The sequence below is a fragment of the Artemia sp. Qi Xiang Cuo genome, chromosome 9 (assembly GCF_049724085.1).
Source record: "Artemia sp. Qi Xiang Cuo chromosome 9, ASM4972408v1, whole genome shotgun sequence".
NCBI classification, from domain to species: Eukaryota; Metazoa; Arthropoda; class Branchiopoda; order Anostraca; family Artemiidae; genus Artemia; species Artemia sp. Qi Xiang Cuo.
Window position 1 is genome coordinate 6,991,607 of NC_142802.1, and position 21,330 is coordinate 7,012,936.

General features: G+C 35.6%; 1 protein-coding gene across 5 annotated transcripts in view; it reads left to right on the forward strand.

Annotated features, from left to right (window-relative positions):
- LOC148948272 (potassium voltage-gated channel subfamily KQT member 1-like) overlaps window positions 1–21,330 on the forward strand; it is a 420,960-nt gene that overhangs the window by 226,429 nt on the left and 173,201 nt on the right. For all 5 annotated transcript variants that reach the window (XM_089093855.1, XM_089093854.1, XM_089093858.1 and 2 more), the window contains exon 6: window positions 16,702–16,827. In XM_089093855.1, coding sequence (XP_088949981.1) covers window positions 16,702–16,827 — 126 coding nt within the window. The remainder of the gene's footprint in view (window positions 1–16,701; window positions 16,828–21,330) is intronic.

Consider the following 21,330-nt stretch of genomic DNA (forward strand, 5'->3'; position numbering starts at 1 on the left):
GCATTCTTTGTCAAACCGTTCGTGGTAACGAACTGTAAGTAAGGAGCGACCCGGCTCAATGGTAACCAAAACTGTAGAAAACGGAATTTTGATACCAATAAATACATCAAAAGGATCTTTTTTTAATGTTGATTTCAAATATATAAGTTGCATCAAGTTTAGTCCTACCTATCAAAAATTACGCGCCTCAGAAAATTTGGCTGATTTTCGAAAAAAGGGGGAAAGACCCCCTAAAAGTTATAGAATCTTAATGAAAATCAGACCATCATATTCAGCATATCAGAGAACTCTACTGCGGAGGTTTCAAGTTCCTATCTACAAAAATGTCGAATTTTGCATTTTTTGCCAGAAGAAAGATCACGGATGCGTGTTTATTTGTTTGTTTGTTTGTTTGTTTGTTTTTGTTTTGTTTTTTTTTTCGCAGGGGTGATCGTATTGGCCCAGTGGTCCTAGAAAATCGCGAGAGGGCTCATTCGAACGGAAATTAAAAGTTATAGTTCCCTCTTCAAGGGACCAAATAAATTGGAGGGCAGCTAGGCCCCCTCCCACGCTCATTTTTTCCCAAAGTCACCCGCTCAAAATTTTGAGATAACCAATTTTTTCAGCATGGTGGAAAATATGATAAATATGTCTTTTAGGATGACTTAATCCCCCGAAGTCCCCAGGGGGAGGGCTGAAAGTTATGAACTTTACCCAATGTTAACATATAGTATTGGTTATTGGGAAGTATACATACGTTTTCAGAGGGGATTTTTTCTGGTAGTGGGCGGGAGTGGATCAGGGGTTATGTGGGTAGGATCTTACCATGAAGGAATTTTTCATGGGAGAAGAGACATTGCTGTGAAGGGGGCTCCAGATTTCCCAGCATTATTTAAATAAAGATCAGAAATTATATATAAAAAAAAACAAGCTTTTAACTGAAAGTAAGGAGCAACATCAAAACTTATGACGACAGAAAACATTACGTATATGATTGGGTTCATCCCCTAGTCAATACCACGCTCTTTAAGCCAAAGATTATTTAGTACTTTCATAAGAGCTATTTATTCTAATCAACGGCATTTGTGATTAAGGGGTCATTTTTAAAGAATTTGAACAAAATTCAAACTTTAGCTTAAAGAGCAAGGTAATGACTAGGGGGCGAACCCTCTAATATACGTATTAAAAATATAAGAATATAGAGGTTCGTTACGTAAGTTAATTCGTAAGTTACGTATATTTATTACTAATAAAAACGATCGTAAATAAAATTAAACAGGTTCGAGAAAGCCATTTAACCAAATAAAATTAAAATTAATATTAAATTTTTTTTTTAATTATTCATGTACGGTGAGCCAAACTCAAAACCTGCATTAATTCAAAAACGTTCAAAAATTAAATAAAAAAAAAAGTTTGTTTTAACTGAAAGTAAGGAACGACGTTAAACCTTAAAACGAACAGAAATTATTCCGTATATGAAAGGGGCTGTCCCCTCCTCAACGCCTCGCTCTTTGCACTAAAGTTTGACTTTTTCACAACTCTATTTTTTTTAACAATGAAAAACTTTAGCGTAAAGAGCGAGGCGTTGAGGAGGGGACAGCCCCTTTCATATACGGAATAATTTGTGTTCGTTTTAAGTTTTAACGTCGTTTCTTGCTTTCAGTTAAAAAAACTTGTTTTTTTTATTTAATAACCACAAAAAGCGAGTCTCTTCAAATTGGTGGTCATGTCGAAAAGCCAAAAAAAAAAAGAAAACAAAAGTTGGACACGTCTTGGTTCCGTTCGATAGTTTCTTTAAAATTAGTTTTCAGCACCTATTGTAGAACAGCGCCACAACACATCAACAACAGATCTATGTGTAATCTTGCATTCTTGAGAGAAGGATTCCAGGTCATTACTAACGAAGAAAATGCATTTGTGGGAGCTGGGTTGAATTTATCGCATGCAATATATATTTCGTCATTAAATTCTATTTGAAACCTCCAAGATCTTTGAATTATTCTTGACTTTTTTAGTCATTTTATTTAATTATCCTGTAATGTATTTAATATTGATTATCAATCAATTGATTTCCAAAAGAGAATAGGGGTCAGGAGGAATTCGACTGCTATGGGAGGGAGCAATCCCGGAATAATCTTTTGTGGGAGTGGGCAAAATTTGAAGTTGTTGTTACCTAGAACATGTCTTATTTGATTTAGTATTGCAGTATGTATTTTTAATATTGTTACAAACTTCTCAGCAAAATAGAAATATTAGATTATAAAAGTTAAAACAGTTACATATTTTGACATTTAGAAATGGTGAAATTACAATTTTCCAAATTTTTTCTAACAAAAAGAAAAATAGACTATTCAGCTTGGGGAATACCACGTTCTTCCTTATTATTTGGGTAATATTTTGCGACATGATATTCTTCAGGTGGAAGAGGGAGCTTCTGTCCCGTTGCCCCTCCCCTGTGGATGTACTTTTAATGTGTGATAAATACTTACAAAATTAGAAAGAATTTCAAACTCTGTTTGAAAGTGTTTAAGGTGTTTAAGTGTTTAAAATTTTAAGGTTTTAAGTGTTTATGTGTTTAAGTGTTTAAGGTGTTTAAGTTGTATCGTGTTTTGGTGCTTTCATACTTCACCATAGAATCATTCAAACTAGCTTTACGTAAAACTTTACACCACGTTAACCAATATTAGAGAGCCAATTTTACCAGGCAGTGGTAAGTACACTCGAGCTCTGCATAGAGCTTGCGTCACGTACGTTTATGGTGCGGTATGAAAAAGTCAATATAGTAACAATTTCAAGGAACTGGTGAACAAAAATTGTTTTAGTCTGAAAATAAGTCAATGAAATTTTACTAGCAAGCTTTTGCACACTTGATTAAAGCTTGAATCTCTATCTAAATTTCATATTTGTTATTTTGAACGGTTCACTTGTGATAATTACGATAATTACACGATGATTATTATGTTTTTCTGGGCTTTTATGCTATTCTAGCATAATATAACTTTTTAAGTCTGAAATGCTATGCTTAACCGTTATGTCACTTAACCACTTAGCAAATTACGTATGTAGTGTGAAAGCAGCTTTATTTATTGATTAATTAATAGCTGATTGGGCACTTAAGGCAATAGTTGGAAAATTACCGAAGATACTATGAAGCCATTACCGTAAGCAACTAAGCTATTATTGTCGACTTTCCACTTAGCTGTATAGCTTAATTGTGTTGCTTAAGTAGCTGAGATGTTATTTGCTTTTTGTGATTTTTTGTTTGTTTATTGTTTCCATTTTTGTTTTATTTTTCTGTATTTTTGTACTCCTCTAAGTGAATTTCATCTATGTAAAGAGAGTTGAAATAAATAAGAATTATTATTATCATTATTACTATTATTATTATTGCTATTATGCTCCTTATCTCCAAATTAGCTCCTATTTGATTAAAAGGGAGCTCCGCAAAACCTGGAGAATACCTACTAGGCATACAAACTATATAAGCACATAGGCCTAGTCTTTTCGAATACACGAGGGCCAGTCACATCAGAGACAAAATACTTCAGAGGATGCGAAAGCTGAAAACCATTTTAAAAACCTCAGCTTCGACTGACCGTCACAAAAACAAAGGGCCCATTAGCAAATTCTAACAGTGAAATGGCCACCGTTGAGAGCGTCTGAGAATTTGGGGTTTGACTCCGAAATTTGACAAATAAGACAGTAAATGATTACGTCCCATTTTATCTGTTAGCTTATCAATCAATGCCGATGACACCCTAGAGAACTTACAAAGCAAAAGCAGCCAAATCACTCAAATGATATTTCTTTTGAGGTGATTTTTAGTGTTTTGCAATCAGATATGATAGGAAATTTTTAGATACTCCCTATTCCTGAACTTTAAAAATAAATTTTGTTTCAAATTCCTACTTTCTGATAATGTAAGCATCATGTAAGCACATCTGATAATGAGCATTTCTATCTCCGGCACAGAACGTGTGAAGTTAAATGGCGTTTCTCCCATTTCCGGAAAGTAAGCGTCGGCTTCTAGTTTTCTGTCCTTTATTCGGATCTCTTATACAAACTCTAAAGTTATAACAAGACTCCCCGATCAATTTTAAATACTCAAGATTCATAAATCCAAAAAGGTTTATAACGGACGAGATGGGGCGATCTTTCATTGTAGAACACCCCCTTCAAAGACCATAGAAAGACAGAAGCTACCCAACTTGTTATTAATTAATCAACAGTTCTTGGATTTACTAGTCTGCATGAGTTAAGGGTTTATCCACATTTTACTTTCTATTGAAAAACCCTTTGAAATAGATTTTACAGGTTTTACAACTAAAATTGCACCAGAAAATATTAATTTGTACCATCTGAAGTAAGGTTAAACTTTTGCCCCAACAAGAAGAAAAATTTCGACTAACAAAAACTTGAATAGATATCCGAATCAGAAAGAAGCAAGTAAACCCAAATTGTACTAGAAAATTTAATTATACCAAAAAATTTCCAAATGTACCGTATTGTATTAGGACCTCCAAATTGTACCAAAAACGGTACAATTGTGCCGCGTTAGCAACACTTTTCTGGATGCTAGTAAATTATTGTACTTATGCCTCTGAAACCAAACCTGTTTACTATAATCCAAGACCTTATATTAGTCTAAATGCCAACGAAATCACAAGAAAATTTGTGTTAGGTACCATTTGGACAGTAAGTCAAACGGCTTAGTAAGTTAGCAGGAACTCCGACCCCAACAGCAACCTTCGCCAATGGTAGCTGAAGCTCTGTAAGCAGAGGTTCAAAACAGTATTAAACAGTTCGTGGTAACGAACTGTAAGTAAGGAGCGACCCGGTTCAATAGTAACCGAAACTCTAAAAAAGGAATTTTGATACCAATAGATACAGAAAAAGAATCAGATTTTTATGGTAATTTCTAATATATAAGTTTCATCAAGTTTTGTCTTGCCCATAAAAATTTACCCCCCTGAGAAAGTTTGCGTTATTTTCTAAAAAAGGGGAAACACCCCCAGAACTTTAGAACTTTAATGAAAATCACACCATCAGATTCAGTGTATCAACCCTACTATAGAAGTTTCAAGCTCCTATCTGCAAAAATGTGGAATCTTGTATTTTTGCCAGAAGAAAGATCACGGATGCGTGTTTATTTGTTGTTTTTGTTTGTTTGTTTTTTTCGCAGGGGTGATCGCATCGACCCAGTGGTCCTAGAATCACGTCGGAGGGCTCGTTCGAACGGAAATTAAAAGATGCCCTTTTTAAGTGACCAAAAAAATGGAGGGCAACTAGGCCTCCCACGCTCATTTTTGCCCAGAGTCACCAGATCAAAATTTTGAGATGGCTATTTCGTTCAGCATGGTTGAAAAATACAATAACTATGTCTTTGAGGATGACTTTATCCCGCACAATCCCCGAGGGGAGATCTGCAAGTTATGAACTTTGCTAAATGTTTGCATATTGTATTGGTTATTGGGAAATATACGGAAGTGTTCAGGGGGAATTTTTTCTGTAATAGTGAGGGGGATGGATCATAGGTTGCGTGGGAGGATCTTTACATGGAGGAAATTTTCATAGGGGAAGGGACATTGCTATGAAGGGGGCACCGGATTTCCCAGCGTTTCATAGGCAGCGCAATCGCGCTGCCTAAGTAAAGAGCGATGGTGGCACAATGTATTATTGGTTTTTTCCTTTAGACCTGGGCACTTCGCATCGTAAGAGTTGTCGTAGAAATTTGGATCGGAAATTGGAATGGCTAATGACCTTTTTAATAGAAGAAAGGGATTGGAAGGCAACTAATACCTCTTCAACGCCCACCATTTCCCGAAACACATCGAATCATAACTTTTAGACAGCCATTTTGTTCAGCGTAATTAATTTCCAGACAGAAATTATGTTTTTGAGGAGGACGCTCCCCCACAGCTCTCAGGGCAAGGATTGTAAGTTGTGCCCTGGGGGCATATAAGGTTTTTATAGAAAGCTTTATCGTAGAAAATTCAAAAAGGGCTCATTCAATTGAAAATTCAAAGGGCTAGTGCCCTTTTAATTGTCGAAAGTGATTGGAGGGCAACTAACCACCCTCTCACGCCTACTTTTTCCCCAAACACATCCAATCAAAATGGTGAGTTCGCCATTTTATTTAACGTAGTTGAAAGTTCTGGAAATTAGTTGTTTGATGATGAAACCCCCCCCCAGTCCACAGGGCATGGGTTGTAAGCTATGCCCTGGGGGCATATAAGGTTTTTATAGAAAGTGTTGTCGTAGAAACTTCAAAAAGGGGTTATTTGATTGGAAATTGAAATGGCTAGTGCCCTTTATAATAGTCAAAAGTGATTGGAAGGCAACTAACACCCCTTCCACGCCCGCCATTTATTCAAAAACATCCAATCAAAATTTTGAGATAGTTGTTTTGTTCAAAGTACTTGAAAGGTCCGGAAATCATATCTTTGAGGATGACACTGCCCCCGCAGCCGTCAGATTAAGGGTTTTAAGTTATGCCCTGGGGGCATATAAGGTTTTTATTGAAAGCTTTGTCGTAGAAACTTGAAAAATGGCTCGTTCGATTTGAAATTCAAAGGGCTAGTGCACTTTTTAATAGTCGAAATTGATTGGAGGGCAGCTAAACCCCCTCTCACACCGAACGTTTCCCCAAGCACATCCAATCAAAATTTTTAGATAGCCATTTTGTTCAACGTAGTTAAAAGTTTTAGAAATTAGGTATTTGAGAATGATAACCCCCTCAAAGCCCTCGGGCAAGGGTTGTAAGTTATGCCCTGGGGGCAAGTAAGGTTTTTATAGATAGTGATGTTGTAGAAACTTGAAAAAGGGCTCATTCGATTGGAAATTAGAAGGGCTTGTGTCCTTTTTAATAGGCGAAAGTGATTGGAGGATAACTAACGCCCCTTTCACACCCACCATCAAAGTTTTGAGATAGCCATTTTGTTCGACGTAGTTAAAAATCTGCAAATTATTTTTTTGAGGATGACACTCCCCCAACAGCCCTCAGGACAAGGGTTGTAAGCTATGCCCAGGGGGTTTATAAAGGTTTTTTGTATAGAACGCGTTGTCGTAGAAACTTCAAAAAGGAACCTCATTCGATTGAAAATTAAAACGGCTAGTGCTCTTTTTAATAGTCAAAAGTGATTGGATGGCAAGTAACCCCCCTCTCACGCCCATCATTTCCCCAAACACATCCAATCAAAATTTTGAGATAGACATTTTGTTCAACATAGTTGAAAGTTCAGGAAATTATGCTTTTGAGGATGACAACCCCCTCCCCACACAGATCTCAGCGCAAGGGTTGTAAGTTATGTCCTTGGGCATATAAGGTTCTTATAGAAAGCGATATCGTAGAAACTTCAAAAAGGACCCATTCGATTGGAAATTGAAGGAGCTAGCGCCCTTTTTAATAGTTGGAAGTGATTGGAGGACCAATAACCCCCTCCCACGCCCACCATTCCCCCAAAAACATCATAGTTGGAAGTGATTGGAGGGCAAATAACCCCCCTCTCAAGCCCACCATTTCCCCAAATACATCTTATCAAAATTTTGATATAGCAATTTTGTTCGGCGTAGTTAAAAGTTCTGGGAATTAGGTCTTTGAGGATGACACCCTCCAGCCCTCAGGGCAAGGGTTGTAAGTTGTTCCCTGGGGTCATATCAGGTTTTTATTGAAAGCGTTGTCGTAGAAACTTAAAAAGGGCTCATTTGATTGGAAATTAAAAGTGCTTGTGCCTTTTTCAATAGTTGGAAGTGATTGGAGAGCCCCTAACGCCCCTTTCACGCCCCCCTTTCCCCAAACATATCCAATCAAAATTTTGAGATAGCCATTTTGTTTAAAGTAGTTGAAATGTCCGGAAACTAGGTCTTTGAGGATGACAACCCCCTCACAACCCTCAGGGCAAGGGTTGTCATTTATGCCCTGGGGGTATATAAGGTTTTTACAGAAAACGTTGTCGTAGACACTCAAAACGGGCTCATTCGATTAGAAATTGAAAGGGCTACTGCCCTTTTTAATAGTCGAAAGTGATTGGAAGGTTTGACATTTTATAGTAAAGGTCGATTTGGGCACAATGTATTATTTTATTTATTTTGGTTTTTAGACCAGGGCACTTCGTATCGAAGGAGTTGTCGTATGAACTTCGAAAAGGGCTCATTCGATTGAAAATAGAAAGGGCTAATCCCCTTTTTAATAGTCGAAAATGATTGGAGAACAATTAATCCCCCTCCCACGCCCACCCACCCATTTGCCCATTATTTTTAAAAACTAAATGTTGCCTTAAGGTTAAATCAAAATGCACTGTGTTAATGCTATTTCAAACTCAAAACCAGCAGAAATTAACTTGAGTAAGGCTCAAAACCCCTATGCCTCTTCAAGGCCCGAACATAATTTGCACGTTACTGAAAAAAATACAAATGAATGTGCGTTGTCAGTTTAATATACATATACTGATAATTCGTAATCAAAATGTTAATATTATTTGATTTATTAAAGTTATAAAGTAAAAACTTTTATATTTTTACAATAAAGTGCAAATTATGTACTGGCCTTGGGAAGGGATAGAGGTTTTGAGCCCTACTCACGTTAATTTCTGCTCGTTTTAGGTTTGACTCGGTAATTTATTGTAATTTCTGTTGGTTTGGGGTTTCATTTATTTATCGATGCTAATTTGTGGTAGTTTCACGCTTGGTAGATTATTTTATTTTATTTTTGCTCATTTTTGGTTTAATGGAGTTCTTTACTTTTTTTTGAACAACTTGTTTTGTGGAATAAGTTTTTTTAACTGATATTTAAAAAACGATCAGAAATTAAATAAAAAAAATAATTTTTTCAACTGAAAGTAATCAGCAGCATCAAAACTTAAAACGAACAGAAATTATTACGTATATGATCGGGTTCGCCTCCTAGTCAATACCTCACTCTTTACGCTAAATTTTTTTTTGTGCTTTCATCAGAGCTATTTATTGTAATTAGCGGCCTTTGTGATAGCGGCATTCTCAAAGAATTTGAACAAAATTTGAACTTTAGTGTAAAGAGCGAGGTGTTGACTAGGGGCGAACCCCCTAATATATGTAATAAAAATACACGAATATAGAAGTTCCTTACGTAAGTTATTTCGTAAGTTACGTCAGAACAAAATTTCGAGAAAGCCATTTAGCCAAAAAAAAAGCAAAATTAACATGCAAATTTCTTTTTAATTATTCATGTACGGTGAGCCTAAATCAAAGCTGCATTAATTCAAAAACGTTCAGAAATTAAATAAAAAAACAAGTTTTTTTTAACTGAAAGTAAGGTGAGACACTAAAACTTAAAACGAATAGAAATTATTCCATATATTAAAGGGGCTGTCAGGCTTTGAGGAGGGGACAGTTATTTCCTAAAATATTCATATTTATTTAGTTCACTTAGTCTCCATTTTAATCGCCATTCAAATTGCATAAAGTTAGCTGAAATATCTCTCCATTGGTCACATACATAAAAAAAGGATAAGCATTTTCAGCGAAGCTTCCTCTCAAAATAACCTGTAACCAGGTGGCTAGGATTAAAGAGAACTGTAATTTGACGATCTAAACTTTGTCCCAAATTCTAGATCCCATAGGGGCTCGGAGCCAAATTACTTCCCAGACAGAAGGGTTGAAATCCCCAGCCCCTGTAGCGCTCCCTAAAAGTTTTCACTCAATCCCTAAGCTATTGTCAGGACACTGCACATGCACTATTTTGATAACGGGAGGACGCGTAATATCTCATGATCTACTACCTCCCTGCATCACCATGAAAAAAGGGTTTTGCGGAGGTCCATAGTCAAAAACATTAGGGAAGATCAGAGACATTTTTTTTATTCGCATCTCTAATCCGCTAATCTACTAGCAGTGCTGAATTTTGCTTTTGAAATAACAGCAATACATTTTTCAGCGTATTTTCTTGCAAAAACTCTTCCTAAAGAAATTTTTGAATATTTTTGTGTTAGTTCTTGCAAAGGTTAGTAAGTGGATTCTCGACTAGGTCGGTGCTTAAATCGATTTGGAAGAAAGCCAATTACCGAAGCAGATAGATAGTAATTAAAACTTAGAATCATGACCGTTTTACTAGAAGTTGATATTTGAAGTTGCTAGTTGAAAAAGTTGAAGCTGCTTGTAGTAGAAGTTTCTAAAGATTAACTGAGTTCGGGGTGTAAGAGTAAATTTGAAAACTTATGTTAGGAAGACTAAGTCGCTAGGACTATGAACAAATGAAGGTGAAGAGGTGATGTTGGGTACAGAGCAGCTTCACTTACCTAGGTAAAAATTTGAAAACTAATGTTAAGAAGAATAAGTCGCTAGGACTATGAACAAATGAAGCTGAAGAGGTTATGTTGGGTACCGAAAAGATCGATCAAATGAACAGCTTCACTTATCTAGGTAACATTATTTTTAAAGAGGATGAGTGCAGTAACTTTATTAGTTAGTTAGTTACTTAGTTAACTTAACTAGTATTACCACTGCAGCTCTCACTTTTTTTTTACAGATTATGATCAGTTGCCGTAGTCCAGAGCAACTGGCAATTAAAAATCATTTTTTTTCTCTGGGTAAAATCTAAGTTTCCTTTCTATAATGGTCTGGTGTATACTGTAGAAAACTTAGTAAAAATTTCATTTTTTTTTTTTTTAACTTTCATTTTATGCAATAACAACACTTAAATATTATATTCGTGACACAGTTTAAATATACTGTGGGTTTTAGCTTCCACAGCAGCAACTGTTTGCGTTACAAATGTTGTCTTTAAAACAGCAAATAAATCAAGTAAACAGACAAAGTTATTTTGTTGCACAGGGTTGCCTAAAAGTAATTTAAGTTTTGAAGAAAAAAAAGTAAGGAAATCATGAATTTTTGCCAACTAAATCAAAAACCAACATTTTTTAATCGCTTAAATACCAGCTTACTAACAGCAGAGTGTTGTCTATGTTGATATTCTATACATGATTTTTCATGACTCAATACAATGAAATTTCTTGAGGATTTAAAATTTTCTTCTTTTGACAACTTTTTTCCACTAGATTTTCAACTTTTTTGCATTATCGTTAGGGCCATCGGGGGACTGGTCTTCAATATAATAGAGGGATGTATCTTATTGCTGTTTTTGCTTCCGCTCGAAGTGAGAACTTTGGCAAGAAATTATACCAACAAAATATACCAAAACTGATTTAAAACAATTTTTACAAAATAAACACTTTGTTTTGGCGAGAAAGTAAGTTAAACTTTTGACGAGAAAGTAGATAGGACCTGTGATTTCTTTTGATAACTGAGTTCTCCTTGATCCATGACCGAAATAGGGTTTTTTTGCATAAAAAAGAAAAAAACTTTTCTCATGTGGCAAATCCAAGTCCTGGATAAATACTGAAAGGATGAACGATCCAAACACAGGAAAGATAAACGCCCTTTCAACATCGACAGAAAAAAAGTGATTGAAGTCTCAAGAGACAGAATTGTAAGAGAAGAGTATTAGTAAACTGGTGTGCCACTAAAGTAAACGGGGATTTTTGACGGAACTATAAGAGAGAAAAAGAGAGGAGGGGCATATGAGACAGATAAAGATAAGATAGACGAATACTTAGTCAAAAGACAAGATTTTAGATTTGCTAAAATATATTCAAAGGTTTTTTACTGAGTCAAACAATAACCTAAATGGGGAAAATTTTTCCCCATTGGGGAGTATCCTTAAAATGAGTCTCACCCAAATTTGAAACATTGCACGAAGATTTATACCTGGCTTTACAATGGTGATATAGACTTTTTCTTTGCTTGGATTTTTGGAGCCCCCTTCCCCTTCAACCTTACAAATAAGTTATATAGGATCCTGAATTCGGAATCGGCGTACATTACTGATTTTTTTTTCACTTTTTTAAGAAGAATAAAAAAAAGTTATTACGAACTTGGACTAAAGTAGTTCTGTGTAGTTTACCTTGGAAGTCTCTTATTTTGAATCATTTTAAGACTGGCCATAACAGAAATTGTTTTGGCATGTTTGTCTTTCTGACAGCTCGTAAAAGAGCTCTGGCATTTCTCTCTTAATTGACACGAGTTGAACCATCTGATTTCTTAAAACACACAGAATTTTGCCGAATCTGATGCAATAAGCTGAAGTCACAACACAGAGAGATAAATAGAAGCTCAAATTGTGTATGGTCCCACAAAAAACTCTAACAATCAATTAATTACAATTTTTAACTTTCTTTATTAATATTATGATTATAGATTCATCGCCCGTCAAGAAAACAAAATATAAACGACAGAAGAGAATAATGAAGGAAAAGAGAATAATAAAGTGCATTTAAATAGAATATTATTGTAGTAGAAGAAGAAGTATTAAGAGGAATAGTAATAATAGTAGTAGTAGAATAATTTAATATAAATGAAAATACCAAAAGAAAAATCAGCAGCTTATCAAAAGCAATGTTTATGTGGGCATGCTGCTAAACGATGAAAGGAAAGAAATGAAAAAATGATGATATATAGAATTGAATAAAAGACATGAAACTAGTTTTTTTGTTAAATTCAAGAATTAGGGGGGCCGAGTTAAACATAAACAAACAAACAGTTACAACTTACGACTTGGAATGATGTAACGCTTTTGCTTTACTCTACAAATTTTGATTGGAAATTTTTAAGACAGGTGGCACCACTGTTCAATAAAAGTAGATATAAAGCCCACCAGAACGGAAGTGATTGCTTGGTATGTTTATGATGCGTGTTGAAACAAGAAAATACATTTTTGTTCGATACAGCGTGGCAGCCTATTGAGTGCGGGCGTGTTCTTGACGGATTACTAACTGCGCACAATGGATGAAAAACTGGAACAAAGTATTGGTGTAAAATTTTCTTTTGAATTGGAAAACCTGCTTCGAAGACACATGAAATCTTGAAAAGAACTTTTGGAGATAAATGTTTGACCTGGTCAAAAATTCTCAACTAACTTAACATATTTAAAGATCGCCGTGAATCAGTCGAAGATGACGATTTATCCAGTCGGCTTTCCACACCAAAACCCTTTAAAAACTGGGTGAGAGTTCGCGATTTAGAGGGCTCGGACCATGAAAGTATTGAGAGATTACTGGAGACCTGAATTTAAGTGGTTTTTTTATTGAGTATTAAATCATTCTTGGAAATGAACTGCAAGTAAGGAATAGTAATCAGAACCCTAAAAAAGGAATTTTGATAGCAATAAGTACATTAAAAGAATCTAGTTTAACGGTTTTTCCTAATATGTGTCTGTGTTACATTTTACTGAATGTAGTTTTGCTTTACTGACAGTAAATAGTTGTTGGATGTGGTCCAAAAAGCTAGTCGCAGTGTAAGCATTACTGACAATGCCTTAGCCTTCGACACCACCGCCCAGCCATTGTTACTTTTGTTGACATGGATTACGATAATTTTGGTTTAGATTCAAATTCAGTCTGTATCACATTTGACTGGATGTGGTATTCTGTCGCTGAAAGTAAATAATCTCTATAAATGGCAGAGAAAAATTGTCACAGTTCCAACATTAAATATGATTTTCTTCACCTTGGGTAGTAATAACCTCCCGTCCTCACTTTTGTGGATTCAGCCTACGATAATTTTGATTAAGATCTAAATTTAGTAGGTTTTGTATTAGATTAGAAGGTTTTTGTACCAATAGTGTTGTCTTGTCTTGTTCTAGCTACCAACATCTTTTCACTTTTGATACTTCAAACAAAATAATTTTGATCTAGGTTTTTATTAAATATATAGAACATGTTTTTTTGGTAGAGTATCCCAATTTCATGATTTAATACGATTGTCTTGACCAGCACTGTCAGCGCTGGTCAAGATGCTATAATTGTATAGAAAATATAAAAAAACTATAATTGTATAGTTTTTTGTTTTATTTAGAGGTCCTGGTACAATGCGGTACGATTTGGACATTTTATGGTACATGCCAAAGTTTCAGGTACTTTTCAATACACTTTTGGGCTGTATGTGTGGGGTTAAGTTTTATTTTTTTTAAAATTTTGAAACTCCTTCAGTCAATTCTTAGGGATTTCCGCAAAAGAAAAGGGATTTTCGTCGAAATGACACAAAAACAAATCTCCGCGAATTCAAACTTATCATCACACGTGAAAGAGCACTTAAAATTGGTTTCTCAGAGAGTATGAAGATATTAGGGCGAGATATTGGTTGCTTTTCATTTTGTTGTAGTATTTTTTAGTATGAAATGAAAACTGAAGTAGAATGCAATAATTGTGCTACAAAGAAAGAAACTTTTGGGTGTAATTTCATCTGATAACGGATAAAATTTATTTCAAAGTGTTGGCAACGCCGGTTTTGACCTTAGTCACCAACATGATTTCAGTAAAGTTTACATCAGTGTGTAAATTCAAATTTTTGGGAACTTTCACTTCGTCTGTTTGAGCTATCGGTCTTTGTCATCGACTAAAAGTAATTCCTTAATTTGGTGAAGGGATCTAGCATAGGATCGATGCTAATGACCTTGATTTTAGCAGTACCACGCCCTGAAACTAATTTGAACGAAAAAGTACACAGTGTTTTTATTTGTCTATATGCTTTAATCACAACTGGGTAAACATGTGGGCGTTGGTATCCCTTATAAAAGGGTAATGAGACTACGTTTATGAGTTTTTGACCTTTAGTTTACTATCTTTCTCAAATTACTCCAATTTTGTAATTCTTTTATAGCTCCGGATGGACTTTTTTTTCTTAGCTACACTTTATAACTTAGCTCCACTTTATAACTGCTCCTTAGCTCCACTTTATAACTGCTGTGATGCAGACAATAATATAAATCATTAAATCATTAACTGGCTTTAAATCATTCTGGAAGTTAGAACAAGATTCTAAATAAAGTGCCTCAAGGCCGTACCCAGGACTTTTTTCAGAGAGGTTTTACCAAAAACAATGTTTGGGGGGGGGGCTTTTGCACAAAAAAAACTCAAAAAACCGCATACAAGATTTGTTTATGTCTATTTTTGTTACGTTTTTACGAGTCAGACGAACACTTGAGGGGGGGTTCAAAGCCCCTAACCCCCCCCCCTGGATACGGCCTGGAAATGTCTGTCTGTTAAAAGACACCCGAGCAAAATACTCTTTCGGTGGTTTTAGTTTCAAGTAGCACCTAGATTAATTTGAGATTTATATGTTTTATTTTATACTTCGTTTCGATTTTTTTATTTAGATTTTTTATTTTTTCCTGATCTTTAACTGAAGACGGCTTGTGAGTGGAATTTTGGTAGATCATATTATTTTAGATCTATATACTATTTGATGCGTTTAAATTCTTAGTAAACAATTTTTTAGACCACATTGCCAAACCATTCATAATCAAAACAAAGTAAAAATGTTGAAAATCGGATAGAAATTTTAATAGAACTGTGACACTTTTTAAAAACAAAAATGTATTTCTACAAATAATAATAAAAGTTCGAATGTTCCACTTTCACATGTGAAAGCCTTTGTCACTGGGAAAAAAAGAAATATTGTTTAAAAAAAAAATATTTTAAAAAATGGGTAAAATTGAAAAATTTAGAAGCCATCTTTGATGAAGAAAAAAATACATTGCAAGATAATTATTTATTGTTCTCTGCAGTCTTTGATAACGTCTAAAATTCAGAAATAACCTTTTCGCGTAAAACTAAATTTGGGGTTTCAGTTCCCGAGTAGAATCCTTTTCCGTCTAAGGTCGGGTGAGCAGCTGGCTAATTTGGGTACCCAAAAATTTAAATGTATTTAATATCAGTGATGCCAATTGCTATTTCTAGTACCCAGGCAAAATCAATAAAGTAGATTAAATAGTATGATAGAACATCCATATGGAAAGAGTACTGATGGGATCAGTAATTGCGAAAATTGTTGTGCTAGGAAAACATAAGTGATTAACATACATGGAAGAAAACGGGAAACAAATCTTTTTCAATATGCTACCTCCACCCCTTCCCCCAAGGTACCAAGACTCTTAAGTTGTAAAATAAAAAAAAATAATAGGCTTAGGACTCTATTAGATTCAACTCTAGAGTTTGAAAGCATCCATGGAGAAAAAGGAAGGTAAAACTTTCCCCAGTGGCACTGCCTGTTGGAACCAATTTAAAACACTTCGTAGACATGAAAAATGACTTAATTGATGCAGTTTCCAAGCAGCATACAGAGTTCCTTTGCTCCTTATTTCCAGGGAGATACTATCATTTATCCTATACCCTGTTTTAATTATTGGATTTTACACGGTGCCCTAATTAGCGAGCTATTATCCCGACATTATTTGCCTTTATAGGCAAACAGCTACATCCAATTTTATATTCCAAAAAGCACAGGTCCGGGTAACGAAGACACGATTTTGTGAGAGCCAACTATCCCGTTTTTGTCTATTTGAAACCCATATCAGCACCAAAAGAAAAAATCTGACTGAAAAGTATGCGCCGTTATTCAACACCTTAAATAGCTTATTTATGAGCTTGTTATTTACCGAGAACTACCTATAGGAGAGGTCCAGAGGCATATTTATTTATTTAAAATCCCAAAATATAAGTTTTTAAATTTTGAAATATTTGGTTAAAATATGACAATTTGAAACTTTTCCTTGAAATATGCAAACCAGGAAGCAATCAATTGCTAAAATGCTTAGATGAAGTTAGCAGTCACTTGGTTTGGAACAGCTCAACAATTATAGACCTATGTGTATATTTGAACTGACTTGTATCATTTATATGAATTTCATTTTAGGAATTAATCACCACCCTGTATATTGGATTCCTTGGTTTGATATTTACATCATTCTTAGTATATCTGGCAGAGAAGGACACGAATGAAATGTTTGCAAACTTTGCCAACGCCTTATGGTGGGGTGTGGTAAGTTATGTCTTTTTTTTCCTTTTTTTTCTATTTCTATGAAGGTGCGCTCAAATACAGTGAGTCCAGACTTCCATGTCTTGGCACTTAACTGACAAAATATCCGTGTCTACCGTAGATGTATTGATTTATTGTAGATCACAGACATCTTGTGTTTTAGTGACCTCCTTGCGCTTTTTCTTTTATGCCACCACCAAAGCTTTGCCGTGGCTCTTGGAGCACATGATAATGGTTATTTAAATATGTTCTCTATTGTCAACACAGACAAATGGAATATAACACTTATATTCAACTCGGCATTTTTTTTTTTTTTTTTTTTTTTGGTGACCAATATTTCTAATGCTTGTGCTTCTCTGTCTTCAGTTTCTTCAAAATGTTTTCATGAATGTTGTCTGTTAATAACTAGCTTATTCAAAGGATTTGATCTTAACCAAGATCTAATCCTCCATGATGAGTCCATTTTGGCACTATTCACGTCATGTATCAGACCAGTTATCGAATATACTGTCCTCTTTTTACTGGCACTAGAACTAGCCACATCGCTCCTCTTCAACGTGTCCAAAATCGTGCAGTTCAAGCAACAATTTCTAGCAACTCTGATCCCAAAACCCTGCAGTAGATCCAGGATCGATTTGACATGTCATTAATGTCACTGTTCTATAAATACATGCATTGCCCTCCATTTAAGAAGGTATTAAGAGTTGTTCCAGATAGAATAAAGGCTTTTCAATCTACTCACCAAAGTACTCCTTGCCAAATTGACTCGCCAACTCACCATAACTCGTCGATTCGACAGGACTAACTTGTGTGGGGCACATCCCACCAACAATACTTGGAGACAAGTTTTACTCGACGATCCGTCGTCATATGGAGTGACCTCCAAGTAGGGGTTATCCTGGAAAATCGTTCTCTCGAGGCATTCAAGAGAAGGTATAATAAACACCTTAAAGTATTTAGCGCGGTAATTTCCAGGACTAGTGGCATATCCTCACTTGTGACGGAGCCGTGAAGCCTGTATATAAAAGAAAATATAAAACGTTTGATCTATGAGAACATTAGATCGTTGTAAAAAAAATACTAGGAATATTAAAAATAACTTATGAAATAATCATAAATTTCCTTATTGATTATTTATCAGTTTTAAACCTTTGATCGTTTGATAAATATTATTTATTAAACACAGAGTGATGATATGAATAAATTGACTGTTCATTAGACAAGGCAACACTGTCTTTAAACGTGAATCACCGTCATTACAAATAGGTTCAACTCGCGCCTAATAACCGATACACTGCAGAATAGGCCCGTTGGACATCTTCATTGTATCTGCGATAGTTGCTATATTTCTGTTGGGTATTTATCTTTTTACGTATTACAATGCTTTTTCTATATTTGCTGGTATTTATGGCATCTAAGTAGCTCCAGTATATGCTTGAAATCCCATACTTTGCTAAATTACATTGCGGCCAAGCACCTAATTTTAAGCTTCTTTTGTCACTGTTTCCATAGTATATGTTTGATAATGGCAATCAAATCTAGAAAAATTATTGTTTTCTTCTCAAAATATGCTGCTAAAATTAAAATTTGAAAAATGGGGTCTTCTGCTAAACGATAAGGAAAAAAAAATATTGTTTAAAAATCTAAATCAACTTGAAAATGTTTGCCTTTTGGCTTAAGCAAGGTTGTCAATGCTCACAGTAATCAGTCCTTCAATATTCTTCTCAAAAATTGTGACGAAAATAAAAATTTGAGAAATGAAATCTTGTGCAAAATGGCAAAGAAACAAAACAAACTACAATTTAAAAACCCTAAATGACGAAATATATGTTTTAGATTTGGGCTTAAATAAGGTTGTCTGTCGTTCCCGAGGCCGTGCCAAAACCGGCACGCGCCACAGAAAATATTTTAGTGCGCCGCAGCCGCAACGGCCTCGGTGCGCTTACGCGCCACCGAAAAATTCTAGCGCCGAATTATTTTCAGAGATCGCTAAGAGGAAAATATAAGGGAAAATCCACTATTCAATGGTACTTGCGAAAATTTTGTATTTCCCTCATAAGTTTTTGAATTTACTCGTCAACCATGGACTTTAAATACCTTTAACTTTTTTCGGTCCTCTTCACTACAATATAATAATTTCTAATTAAAATGAGCTTCAACTAGCCCTGATATTCCTCGAATATGTTCTTTATAAATGTTCTCTTCTTTTGGTTGAACAAATATATGTAAAATCTTCACAAAACTTCTAAGATCATAAGCATTCTACTTGCCAGCCCCTACTATAACCTACATCGGCTAACGGGCTAAGGCATACTTTATTTCAAAACTTATATTATGTTACTCCTATGAGTCCTATGTGAGAGGTTTCAATCTTGAAGCAGTGAGATATAATACTCACTGTAGCGTAGACAGTAAGATGGTGGGAAGTATCCACCCCCTTACTACATAGATCAATTACTGATCATTTAAGTTATTAAGGTATTATAAATAAGGAAATAATGCAATGTTGAAAAAAGATGCTATATTGTCCATGGAAATGTCTCAAACTGTACTTCTTAGCTTAAGATATGGGCATATTATAAAGGTATTATATAGCAGGAAATAATAAAATGTTGATAAAGATGCTATACTCTCCATGTTGTTCAATGTTGTTCAATGGGTTTATTAACAAATGAAAATAATAAATCACACATAATCAAAATACTCAGTCCATTCCTGGACGCCGAGAACCAAAATCATTACAATTTAACATAATATGCAGAATGGTCACCGCTCCTAATCTCAGACACAACCATACCCCCCATTTACCAAATAACTAAAACTATTACCTTCCCGTTCCTTACCCTCAGGGGAAACCACCCCGTCATATTTAAAAATCATACAATTGTAATTTAAATTTACTACTTAAATTTAATTCTATTTTTTTTTTCTTTTTATTAACTATTCATTTATAATGCTATTAAATGATTTTTTACTCTTTTCTTAAGTGATGCGAGGGAGCTCCTACCTCTCAGCTCTTCTGGGATCAGGTTCCATATCTTTGCACAAGCTACGTTTGGAGCGAAATCTGATCGCACGGTCGGGGTGAGGGGTATTTGCAGGTTTGATGATGATCGGGTATGCAAATTATGCTGGTCTGAAATAGGTCGAAATAATCTTTTAAACGCAGATGGCAGCTCTCCAGCTAAAAACTTGAACACAAAGGTCAAGCATGATAATTGATGCAGGGACCCTAATGACAAGTACTCTTCATTTTTTCCAATTAATATCAGGCATCGTTGATGAATTGAATTCAGTTTTCGCAAGTGGGATTTAAAAGTTGATTGCCAGATCATTGCACAATACAGCAAATGGGGTTTTATAAGAGCATTGTATAGGAGGACCAGCACTTTCTGCAGCAAAGCCCTTTTCAGTTTTTTTATTATTCCAAAATTCCGGGATAGCTTCAACTCTACTGCTTGAATATGATGCACGAATGATAGGTTATCATCAACGAGGATTCCTAGGTATTTTGCAAAATGCTTTTCTGGCCGACTAATCACACCTCTGGATGTCCGGATACCCCATACCTCCGGATGGACACTTCCAACCCGGGAAAAAAAAAGAACGCAAGATTTCTCGACATTAATAACAAGTCGGTTAGAATCCATCCAGAGATACGTCCCCTCCAGAACCTCCCTCAGTTTAGACATGAACGTTGTCTTGTCCGTTTCACAGAAACCAAGCGTGGTGTCATCGGCAACGGCCACGAGCTCATCATCTTCACCTTCGGACCGGAGGGAGTTTTCATCCTGGCACAAGTTACAGCAGCGAAGATTTGTTCGTGTCGGGTTCAGCACTCGACTCAGATCGTTGACATGGATCAGGAAAAGTAATGGTCCTAATATTGAGCCCTGGGGGACACCGCAGTTAACGAGCACATCGTTTCCAGGATCTTCTCCCAAATAAATCCTGCGGTCCCTCAGATATGATCTGAACCAATCCAGAGCTTCACCTCTTATTCCTATATGTTCCAGCTTCCCGAGGAGAATTGAATGGTACATGCTATCAAATGCTTTCCTGATATCAAGCAGAACCGCTGCAGGTAGTAGACCAGAATCCAAAGCTTTGTTTATCCATAAGCTTAACGCCTTTAGTGCATCCTGCGTGGAGTGCCCTGGCCTGAACCCAAACTGGCGATTATTAAGAAACCCTTTCTTCTCCAGAAACTGGAGTAGCTGCTGTTGCATAGGTGTTTCAAAAACATTTGAAAAAACTGAGAGGATTGAAATAGGTCGGTAATTAGCCGGGTCAACTCGAGAACCCCCTTTGTGCAGTGGAATTATTCTAGCTTTCTTTAGCAGTTCAGGGAAAGTGCCCTTGTGCAGAGACAAATTTATGAGGTAAGTAAGGGGCTCTGTGACTGAAGGGGCAACTGCTTTTAACACTTTGGTATGTACTCGGTCGAACCCAAAAGCCGAATTGCCTCTTAGATTTAGTACAATTATCAGAATTTCAGATGAAGAG